This window comes from Salvia splendens, chromosome 3, assembly GCF_004379255.2.
Source record: "Salvia splendens isolate huo1 chromosome 3, SspV2, whole genome shotgun sequence".
NCBI classification, from domain to species: domain Eukaryota; kingdom Viridiplantae; phylum Streptophyta; class Magnoliopsida; order Lamiales; family Lamiaceae; genus Salvia; species Salvia splendens.
In genome coordinates, this window is record NC_056034.1 from 8261347 (window position 1) to 8273215 (window position 11869).

Here is an 11869-nt window from a genome sequence, read left to right on the forward strand (position 1 = left end):
ACTTTCATTTCTCTTTGATTTTTCAAAAGTAACACAAAAGAAATCCAACCCCTTGGTTTGTCAAAGAAAAGGCTTATAGGCTCAAAGTGGGCTAACAAGGATAATTAACATAACGAGTAGGAATAAGATTTGGCTAATAAAGAAGGCCTAACATCCTCCCTTATCTCAATAACCACTATGTAGACTCAAGGAGATCGCGAGCAAGTTCTAGAAACATATGACATGCTTGAGATAAAACACACATTTAAGAACAAAATAGTTCAGTACTCACAAGGTGTTTTTGGCAAAGGACAAGGCACCATGCAATTCACTTTAGGCAATTTGAATTGAATAATTACACTTTACTTAGCCATATCAACAAGATTTTTGAAATTTTTTTGCACAAAATCATCATTGGCAACTCCTCCAACATGTCTCACACTTGTTCAAACTTCAATTTTTCACCCTATTGTCATCCTACCCAAGGGAGATTATTCAAAACACAAAGAACATAAGAAAAATAAACCTAAAAACATAAACACAAGAAAAACAATCCTAAAAACATAAACTCAAAAACACAAGTGGAACAAGGAAAACATTCCCCAAAATCCAAAAACAAAGAAAATCATAAGCTAGGTTATATGCCCAAATATCATAATCAAATATAGCCAAAAGAATAGGGGTACAGGCCGGGGTATCATCAAATCAAATCAACAAGAGAGAGAAGTAAAAGGAAATCCACTAGACACCCCCTCAAACTTATTCCAAGCAAAGCTAGGATAAGTTTGAAAGAGAATGGATCTCCCATGGACCTTCACTGCGGAGGAGGTGGCGGATGCTGCCAGTAGCCTCTGAACTCATCGAGTCGGGCATTGAGGTTGGCCTACTGTGCATTGTTGAACTCAGTGAATTGGTTCCACCGTGCTTCATTCAGTACTCCTCTTGGCCATCCGCGCCATCCTCTCGTTGAGGGAGCTATAGTCCTCCTTTTCGCGCTCTTGCCGGCTCTGTGTCCTTTGGGTGCTCGTCCCTACTCCATATCCATCATGATGTGGGATTTCTTCATCGGCCTCCTCTTCGTGCACTTCCACATCTCCCGCTCTATCATCCGGTTGCTCCACCATCAAGTGCTCCGGAAACTCCGCATGCTCAATGTGAACATTTGGTTCCGGGCTAAAATCATGGAATCTCTCAGTCGGGTGGGCAGCCACAATGGCTTTGTGGACGGGGGAGTTCATCTTCCAATTCCTCTTATCAACGGCCCCATTGATGTATGTGTTTATGGGGTCCGAAAGAGGAAAATGATCACCGGCTCTTTGTAGGAAGAAGACACGGCGACCCCACTCTACTCCGATGTCGTGAGACCACCGGAGGGTCTCGATGTCAAGCAAGGTGGCCCCTTGATCTTGTTGGAAGCCCCTAGTGTTGACCCCCAGATGTTGCGCAATTACACCCAATATTGCTCCACAACAAATGGTGCACACCGTCCTCTTGGAGGTTCGCTCCTCATTTTTGACAATGAAGTGGGCCATGTTCATCGACCTCCCATAGACGAGGCAGAAAAGTAGGAATAGCTCATCTCTCTGTACACTACTCGCCTTAGTTCGGGCAAAAGGATGGCTATTGCATGCCTTTTGGATCATGCGGAGGACTGGGTTGCGGATCATTGAGTTCTTAGCCCTGTTGGCCCTGAACCCCTCGGTCTCAAGGGTGATCTCAGTCCAGAATTTGCTATTCCAGAACTCAAAAGGCATCTCGAACTCATCAGAAGTGATCCCATAAATCTCTTTCAACTCACCCATGGGCAACTCATATTCCTCGTTCCTTAGTCGAAACTTGATAGATGTAATCGCTCTTCTATTCATCACCACCTCCAATGTAGTCAAGAACTCTAATGTTAGGCGATAAAAGGAGACAATTTCCCTAGTGAATATCCAGGTAAGCTCCCCCACCTCACAAAATTCGTCAAAGCATTGGAGGAGACCTAGCCTTTGAAGCAGGTCTCGGCATGGTTGCTTAGCAACATTGTAGTCTAGCTTGGCCAAGGCCTTCCATTTGTCAATCTCGTCATCGCTTCTAAGGTTGACCCCGCATTTCCGTGCAACAAGAACCATTTTTGTACCTACAAATAGGTATCATTAGATAGCAATGTAACCAAAACCTAGAAAATCTATCAACCAAACAAAGTAAAAGTACTCCCCCAAACTTAGCTCAAAGTCTAGCATACAACAGATTAACACCGAGGAGTACTTTTCACTAACCTCTATCATCAAACTAATCATTCAAAACACAAGTGTAGGCATCACCCCCCCCCCCCAATATGTGCTTATATATCAACAATCAAACCACATACCCAACATTAAGCATAAAATTCAAATATGAAGCACAAGTGATGTTCAAATTCATCCTACAACTTGTCCTAGCATGCAAAGATTGTAAATTTCACTCAAAGACCAAGATATTCCTCACTAATCCACATGCTTGTAACCAAATTTTCTCCCAAAATCCAATTAAAACAATTATCAACAATTCAAACCTCCAAACATCACAACTCTACCTCTTTTCAACAGAACGACTCCTCACAATCTCAATTCTATCCCAACAAGAAGATTCAAGCATCAATATCAAACAAAGGCAACATATCAATTCATTCAAGTCCATCCTATACAATGTAAACATGCATCAACACCAATTTCAACAATTCAACTAACACATCTACTTTTAACCAAAATAAAACACAAATATCCTCAAGATTCTTCAAATTCATCCATCAATCAAACAAATAGCCACAATAAACCATGGGTAATGAAGAATAGAGGGAGAAAATCATACCTTTTGGGTTTAATTTAGGTGGAACTCGGAAATTTAAGTTCTTGCATTGGTTTTGCAAAAATTTCACCAATTAAACAGTTAAAAATGTGTAGAATAGCGAGTAGAAGATAGATTAGAGTGTAGAAGTGAGATTGGAAGGGAGGAATTGAGAGGAAATCGCCGGAATTTGAATTTGGGGGCTAGGGTTCGCGTCAAACCGGGCGAAATGAGGCTGAAATCGCGCGCCTACTCTATATAGGAGTCAAAACGCCCTACCAGGCAATTTGAAAATTAGAAAACGCTCGGCCGGACGAAGTATCTGTATTGCGGCCCAACTTTTTTGCTCCTTCCATTTTTCACCCTTTCGTTCCCATTTTCCTGTTCCAAAACACTAAAACAAACACAAATTCAATTCAAAAGCATTTTGGGGTATCAAACATACCCTAAACAATAAAACAAAATAAACACTAAGAGAATTCCTAAAAATGAGAAAAAAAAACACATTGACTTAAACAAAATTAACTTTAAAACTTGTACCTACTAGGGGTTGCCTCCCCCATAGCGTAATTGTTTAACGTCGTTTGCCCGACGGTCTTCAAGCTTTCACTTAATGATCCAACCTCACTCGGATTACCGCATCCGGCCTTGTCCTAGCTTTTGCGGCCAAATAGAGCTTGTTTAGCCGTTTTTTCACCAAATAGGCTTGTCATTTTCTCCAAAGTCAACTCCATGAGATTCACCATTTGCCAATTTTGGCACCTCCTTCTTTTTCTCCCCCAAACTTGTTTCATCCTCAAGCTCAAAGAACCAATTGGGGAGCAAAATTTCCTCCAAATGCTTCTCAACCTCATCATCCTTAGCTTGCTCATATGCAACATTCATCACCTTGCACTCTTCTACCTCCAAAGGCACCTCTTCCACTCTTTTGGATTCTTCTATTTCATGGCGTTTCATCTTGTCCAATATGGAAAGGATGGTCGTCTTGTTTCCATGCCTAAAAGTGAGTTCACCCTTGGTGACATCAATTAGAGCTCTCCCCGTTGCAAGGAATGGCCTTCCAAGAATGAGTGGGACATTAGGATCCTCCTTCATATCCAAGACTACAAAGTCCACGGGGAAGATAAAATCATTCACCCTAACCAATACATTCTCAAGGAGTCCATTGGGGAACTTGACGGATTTGTCCATCATTTGAAGGGTGATGGTGGTCGGCTTCAAGACACCAAACTTCAACTTCCGGAAGAAGCTTAGGGGCATGAGATTTATGCTTGCCCCCAAATCATACAAGGCTTTAGATTTATGTTATCATTCCCTATCACACAAGAGATGTTGAAGCTTCCCGGATCCTTCATCTTTGCCGGCATCTTTTATTGGATGATTGCACTACAATTCTCGGTCAAGCTCACGGTTTCGTAATCAACCAACTTCTTCTTTTTGGACATAATCTCCTTCAGAAACTTGAGATAGCTGGGCATTTGTTGGAGTTCCTCAATGAGAGGTATGTTGAGGTGCACCCTCTTGAAGATCTCAAGGAATTTTGCAAACTTCCCATCTAACTTCTTCTTTTGCACCACTAGGGGGAAAGGAATTTTGCAAACTTCTCATCTAACCTCTTTTGGCTTGGGAGGAGCAATTGCTGCGGAATGAATCTCGGGTGGCGTATTAGGTGATTCCACCTCTATCTCCTCATCTTCTTTCTCTTCTTCGGGTTGTACAAAGGCTTCCTTTTCAGGCATAGGGGGACTCTCATAGCTTGTCCCACTCCTCAAGTAGATTGCCTTGCAATTTTTCGGATTTGGAATTGTAGTACTTGGGAATTGCCCTGGTTGATGTATCTGCCCAACAGCTTGAGCAATTTGACTCACTTGGTGCTCTAAGGCCCCCAATCTTGTGGTGACCTCCACTACCGCCGTCTCAACTTTATCAATCCTCATAGTGGAGTGTGTCATGATCCCATCAGTCTTCTCCATGAGAGCTTTTAGAAGCTCTTTTGTGACATCACTCGAGGATTTTGAGGTGCTAGGTACATTGGTGGCCCCACTTGATGCTCCAAATCCGGAAGGTCGAGGTGGTTGGATAGCTTTACTTGGATTTCTGTATGAGAGGTTTGGATGCGCATTGAATGGTGGACGGTAGCCTTGATAATTACCACCCCCATTATTAGGGCGATAATTGTTGAAATTCCTTGGATTACCCCCTTGGTTTCCTCCTTGATGTATATAATTGACATCTTCAACGGGCGGTTGAGGCTCTCCAATAGGTGCCACCCTAAACTAATGCTATCCACCTTTTGATTGAGAATCATCATTTGTTGGTTGAGGAGATTGAATGAATCCGAATCAATGACCGAAGCTACCGGCATTGAACCATCTCGACCCGAGCTCCAACCCTTGCTAGTGTATGCAAGCCTTTGAAGCATCTTCTTGCACTCATCCACCCCCTTGTCCAAGAATGATCCCCCGAAGCCAAAGTCTGGTTGATTTTTGATTAATTCCGAGCATCCATTATAGAAGAGGCTCACTTGATGGCCCAGAGATAGCCCATGGTTGGGACACTTCTTCAACAAAGCGTTGAATCTCTCCCATGCTTCAAACATAAACTCTTGGCTATTCATTTTACAATGGGAGATCTCCGCTTGTAGGTTGAGAGTAGAGCTAAGAGGGAAAACCAAACTAGATGTTGAACTTATATAACCTTATGACTTTCAAATTACTATGCTTATTATGCCCTTTAAAAAAATAATATTTACATGTTTATAATTAGTGATTAATTTCTTACTTACCCACTCCACGAATAGTCTATATCGGCTTATAAGAAATGGAATAATTTTGTTTCTATCATTCATAATTATTGCTTAGTAAATTGAATTATAAATATACCCCTAAAAGATAGTACTCCATTGCTTCATATTAAAGGTAAAATGAATAGTTTCACAATTTTTAATATGGATCCATAAAATGAGACACTTGCCAGAATAAAGTTAATACTGAAATGAGACAAGGATCACACTAAACTCTAAACTAATGTATTTTGAAATGAGACAAGGATGACAATAAGTTGGATTTAAAAAATCTATTTTTATTGTAAAAATTAAAAATATTAATATAATTATAATGTTTTGATATTTGATTACACTTCTATATCGAATATAGTACTACTTGTTAAGGCCAACTCTTAGCAAAACCATCTCATTTTAGTTTTGCATTCATGGACTAAATCAACGTCGATCTTGAGATATTGAATTAACAATAATATGATGATATGTGATATGTCAATGATCTTAGAAAATAATGTGGACTATAAGTAACACACAAATTCTGATTACGGCCATGGGGACGCATATAGAATTGATTATTCCGACCTAAGACAATTAATATTTTATCTAAATGTTCACATAAAATATTTCAAATAAAAAATATTGTCACCTAAAAAGTATATATGCGAATTCCTTTATAATAATATCACAATGATTGTAATTAACAATTATCCAATGGTAATTTGCTTGAGCCGCGCTCAATTATAATTAATGATTGATTTTGAAGATTTGAGTATTTAACAATCAATTGATTTTCTTTCTTTTTTATTAAATCAAATATTCGGGCAGAAGAAAATGGGGAATGGGCGGCAGGTAAATTCAATTGATACAAGTAACTCCACAACAAATTAACAAGAAGAATTGATGTTTTTTCTTAGGTCCATCCATTACAAAAATTATTCACATACCATTAGAAATATCTATAATGCGACAAAATTTACGCGTATCACACTTGAAAAATCCATAACTTGATGAATTTGCATTTGTACTTCAATTTTGTCCCCATTTTGTTACATCTGTACACGTTAGTGAACATAGAAAGCAGATTTGCTCCCTTGAAAAGTTGTAAAAGCTGTTAGTCAAAGAAACCTATTTTTAAATATCTCATCATCACGGTATAAATCGTTTTCATGCTAACATTCGTGTTAATGGGACATTGGAGAGTATATCGCTATATGAAAACGATATAGAAGTAGTAGTTTTTATTAAGAGAGTGCAGAATAGGCCAATCATAATATCATATACTCCATTCATACTCCCTCCGTCCCATAGTAGATGACATAGTTGAAGAATGACACGAGATTTTAAGAAATGTTGTTTTGTGTGTTAGATGGAGAGAGAAAATAGTATATTTATATTAATGTGAGAGATAACTTTTTCCAAAAAGGGATATGTGACATCTTTTATGGGACAAACTAAAAAGGAAAGTATGACATCTATTATGGGACGGAGGGAATACAAGTACACAATATAAAACTGTAATGGTTGTTTTGTGGCAGAGATAAGTAACTGGTACTTTGAATAATTTTATAAAGAGAATAATGCAACTTCCATATAAGGGAACACTACAATCCATATAGACTTATCTAGTTATAATATCCTACTAATATGAACCGTTAGATATACAGATGTGGGGTTATGATTTCATCGACTGGGATTGCATTTTTTAGTATTTTAGTTGCATTTAAGGGTAAATTAGTCGGTTCGTGTATTTAACCCACTCCTCGAATTAGAGGCGCGAGATTTCAGGGGTCACTCAATTACACGATCCGTCTGCTCATTACTCTCATTTCAAACATTTCCACTCTCTTTCCAATTTATTCAACTTCTCAATTTCGTTGCGTTCACTTCCGAAAACCTCCAAAACACATTGTCAAATCAAAACCCTAGCCCAATCCCGCCGCTGACCACAATCTTGGCGGCAATAAAGTCCAGTTTTTTTCCAAAAGAGCGTGAACTGCTTGCATCGACCGACCACCAATTCGATAAATGGCTAAATGACGAGCAATTTCAAACAACATAGAGCCTAGCGTCGAAGAATCTTCGCGAATAGGTAATTTACTGCTTTTTCTCGGTTCTTGTTTCATGAATTTATGTTTGCGAATTCATGTTTTGTTGAATATTTCTCTGTTTCGTGAATTTATGTTTATTTGCTTTATTTTGTTTGGTTAGATGTTTTTTGTTATTTCAATTTGGTATGGTGTTTGTGCTTATTATCGTTGTATTCCTTTTGCTTATTGCGACTGATTTGTTGCTTAATTTAGTTTTTTTGTTTGCTTAATTTCTTGTTGAATGTACTTATTGTTGGGTGATATTTGTGTGTTCAAAAGCTTTGCTTAATCCATTTGAAATGTTGCTTATTTTGTACAAATGATTGTTTACTATGTGCTAAACTATGCTTATTTTGGCTACAACAAATTGCTTATTGTTTTTTCTACATTGCTTAATTTGTAGTGATATTTATCTTATTTCTTGTTAAATGTGCTTATTTTTGTTTGATATTTTGTATATTGAAAAGTTTTGGTTGAGCTATTCGAAATGTTATTTTTTTTGGACAAACGATTGCTTACTTTGTGCTTAACTATGCTTAAATTGGCTAAAACAAGTTTTGTTTATTCTGTGCATTACTAAATTCTTTCTGTATAATGATTATTCTATTCGAGAATCTGTAATTAATTCCTTGTTAAATGTTCTTATTTTTGTTTGATATTTTGTGCACATTAGAAAGTTTTGATTGAGCTATTCGAAATGTTGCTTGTTTGTACAAAATATTGCTTACTTTGTGCTTGGCTATGCTTAATTTGGCTAAGGGAAGCTTTGCTTAAGCTATTTGAAATGTTGCTTCTTATTGAGATACTTTGCTTACTTAAAAAATTTGCTTACTATTATGGTCTGACTCGAGTTTTTTTTAAACCCTTAGTGAACAAGCGACGGAAAGAAAAGAATTTAGCTGATGAGGCAACTGATCGCGACGCTCAACAGATTCGGCGAATTCTAAGGATCCCGGTGACAACGGTAAAGTTCCTGAAAACAAGGTAACCAAATATGTTTGAAAGACCATAACTCATTCACCTTGAACCATTGTCTTCAATGCAGAAGAAATACTTTCTACATATGTTGGACTCCCGTGGGAATATGAAAGAAGTTGTTGCTTTGAGAAACGTTGAACCAACAGTGCTGCCAATAGAGTGGACAACTGCCACAAACAAGGTCGACAGTGGAGTGTACCTAATGAGGCACATGGAGACATTCATGGGCCAAAAAGCAAATGAATGGAAGTGCGGATTACTCCTAGAAGCTCGCTGTCATTGCAGTACTTGAGAGCCAAAATGAGCAAAGAGCTTCTCTTTGGGAATTCAAACGCAGTGATGTATAAAATCCTGCATCTTACCCAACAGTGCAATGAGGAAGGGAAGAAGAAAGGGCCAATTGATGTTGAGAAAATAATAGCAACATATACTAAATAGTGACGCACGAGAGTTTTATGATTTTCAAGAGCTTGCTGTTATCTGTTGGATACCATGTTGTGAAGCAACTTTTTACCGTACAATGCAATTGATACTTGTTAAACATGCAATTAGGTTTATGTTATAAGTTTGTGATGGAAACAGTGGTTTATGACAAAATAGATTTTGGGACTGCTAGTTGATCTTTATTTTTGACTTGGAGATTTCTATTGTATTTGAATTGTGAATCATTTTTTTGACAGCAATGCGAATGTCTGTTAATGTTATTTGTCTATTTTATGCAGCCAAATCATATATGTTTATGATGCAATTATTTTGTGTAGGTGTTATGCTGTCTATTTTTTAATTTTTTTAATTGTCTTAATGCAACTTTGTAATGACATTAATGCAACTTTGCATGGACAGTAATGTAAATATTGACTGTAACAAATATAATCATTTCATGGTGAGATAAAAACTTTCACCTATCCCAATTCAAATGGAATTGCACTGTAAAAACTGTAAAGAGTCATTGGTACAATGTAATTTTGTTCGAAAATGTATAATTAAACCAGCGTATGCAAGTTAAATATAATAAAATAACATTGTTCTTCAAACTTTATAGTTTCAGCAAGTAAAAACCGTTCTTCTAACTTTCTCCTTCCCCTTGCCCTTGCTTTGTCTGCTACAATTTCTCGAGTCATGATAACCCAATTCATTGCATTTTGCACATCTTCGTTGTGGTTTACTAGCCATGAAGATGGTCGCCTCTTTATTGGACTTTTTTCGACTGCATGAACCCTTGGTCCTGACTACTTTGGGAGGATGAACATCAATTTCAACTGGCCTAGGACGACCATAGAATTCTTCAATCATGCTCTTCTTCTTAACAAGTGAGAGGACATGAAAATCTGATTCAATGCTTTTCCCAAGCTCTTGAACGCCCTCGTGAATGCAAGTACAATTTCAATTTTAGCTTCCAACTTTCTACCAAATCCCAAGAGTACTTCGTACTTTTTGTTCACGGCAAGCTGCTTCGGATCGGCTTCAACCATCACTTCAGAGTCAATGTCAACTTGTCTAAAGTTCTGAATTTCTTTCCTACAACGGACTTCAACTCATCTGGACACTCAGGTACGCACCGCATTGAAACAGAAACATAATTCTCAGTACATAAAATCTACATGATATCAAATGCACAATATCTACCAAATATTGCATCGAAAGTCGTATATGTTGCATTCTATTAGATTGCGATTTTCTGGAATATGTGTGTTTATTTCGAAAGTTGTACTGTTGCATAAACATATGTACGAACAACTCTGATTACATGCCTATGACATCTTGTAGCATAAAATCGTAAATTTATTCAGATTCACGTTCATAAACGCGTTCTTCTAGAATTTATATTCATTTAAAAAGGCAAATGAAAAAATATAAAAAACTGAAATTTAAATTCAATCACAAAAGTCAAAAAACGAAGAGCAAATTAGAACACCAACTGAACGTGAATCAACCAAAATAAACAACTGACCTTCGCATGAATTGTCAAATTCCAATGATGCCATTCTTGGTGATTATAGATTTTGGCAGTATAGAGATTGTATATTCTGTATCGTATAATTCGACTGAACAGATTATTTAAATCTTCTTCAACTATGGAAAAGATGAAATCTTGGTGAAGATTGATTAATTCAACCGTAAAAAAAATATAAAAAAAAGTAAAGATTGTAACTTCCCATTTCTCCTACATAAATGACGGCAGTTTAGGGATTTAGTATAGCTGATCAATATGTACATTCCAACTTCCAAGCTTATCCTTCGTACATGCAAATATGAATATTAAATCAAATTCCAAGCAGGTGATGTGGCAAAATCATGTGCGTTCGTGACTGAAATCAAATGGCCTATATTGATGGGAAGTTGTGAACTTGAAATGTGATATTTTTGAAGTGCATCCCCTATATCATAAATATGTGTATCCGCTTGATTGATTTCTAAAGTTGTTTAATTTTAAGTTTTGGAGTTGTACATTTAAATTATTTTATACGTTTGTGATTTTTAATTATTTGATAAAATTGTACCTAATTTTAAGTAATTAATACAAAATATAAATTTATTGTGATGAAATTAAAGCAATCCATGTATCATCGGTTGTGACATTAGTTAGATATAAAATCCCAACTCAACTATACTAAACTAGGCCTCAGTGAATAAAGTTGCGACGAAATTTTCCTGCATGGATATAGGTTAAGCAATACTTTGAAAAAAGAGTTGTAAACCAGTTCACGTTTTTTTAAGAGTGATAGAAATTAGTATAAAACAAACCGATGCCAAATCCTTTTTCCTATAAATTATTATTCAAAGTAGTCAATTCTAAATTTCTAATAGGTTATTTGTATTAATAAAATCAATAAAAATTGTGTCTAATTTGCAAACATTCATAATTAATTACAGTTGTTTTGGGTTGAAATATATATTTTCTAATTAAAAAATGGGTTATTTTGCTTGCTGACAATTAACTCCATGCTAGTTTCATCGAAGAAATTTCGGTAACGTTAAAAACACTCAAAGTAAAAGTTTGTGTTAGGCTTAAAATTTAGAGGGAATATCTTTTTTATCCACGAACTTTGTCAAACTATCATTTTAGGTTCGTGAACTTTGAAAATATCATTTGAGGTCCATCAACTATGAAGTAATATTAATCGAAGTACTTTTTTATTATTTCCAAGTTTTTCCGGACGAAAATACTCTCAATACCTTGAAGGGTGTATATTTTTAATAAACTTATCACATTCTCATATTTTTTATAAGAGTG

At 36.7% G+C, this 11869-nt stretch overlaps 1 protein-coding gene, 1 long non-coding RNA gene and 1 other non-coding gene across 3 annotated transcripts; 2 read left to right on the forward strand and 1 right to left on the reverse strand.

Annotated features, from left to right (window-relative positions):
* Positions 1–3480: 3480 nt before the first annotated feature.
* Positions 3481–4760, reverse strand: LOC121796516. Its single transcript, XM_042195348.1, has 3 exons — positions 4401–4760; positions 4178–4352; positions 3481–4079 (listed from the first exon to the last, which is right to left on the reverse strand). Exons 1-3 carry the CDS (start codon positions 4758–4760, stop codon positions 3481–3483), a joined length of 1134 nt encoding a protein of 377 aa, XP_042051282.1.
* A 567-nt stretch (positions 4761–5327) lies between these two features.
* On the forward strand, positions 5328–5434 carry LOC121797559. The gene has a single exon (XR_006049918.1). It is a non-coding gene; the product is annotated as a small nucleolar RNA R71 (small nucleolar RNA).
* A 1884-nt stretch (positions 5435–7318) lies between these two features.
* On the forward strand, positions 7319–9338 carry LOC121793945. The gene is made up of 3 exons (XR_006049199.1): positions 7319–7658; positions 8526–8620; positions 8702–9338. It is a non-coding gene; the product is annotated as an uncharacterized LOC121793945 (long non-coding RNA).
* The last annotated feature ends 2531 nt before the right edge of the window (positions 9339–11869 follow it).

What these genes read in the sequence shown, in the direction of transcription:
- LOC121796516 (XM_042195348.1), bottom strand. Translation starts at nt 4,760, where the DNA reads ATGGAGAAGACTGATGGGATCATGACACACTCCACTATGAGGATTGAT. An exon ending in CTCCTCCCAAGCCAAAAGAG is followed by an intron (nt 4,353 to 4,400) that starts GTTAGATGAGAA and finishes GTGGTGCAAAAG; the next exon opens with AAGAAGTTAGATGGGAAGTT. An exon ending in CGTGAGCTTGACCGAGAATT is followed by an intron (nt 4,080 to 4,177) that starts GTAGTGCAATCA and finishes ATAAATCTAAAG; the next exon opens with CCTTGTATGATTTGGGGGCA.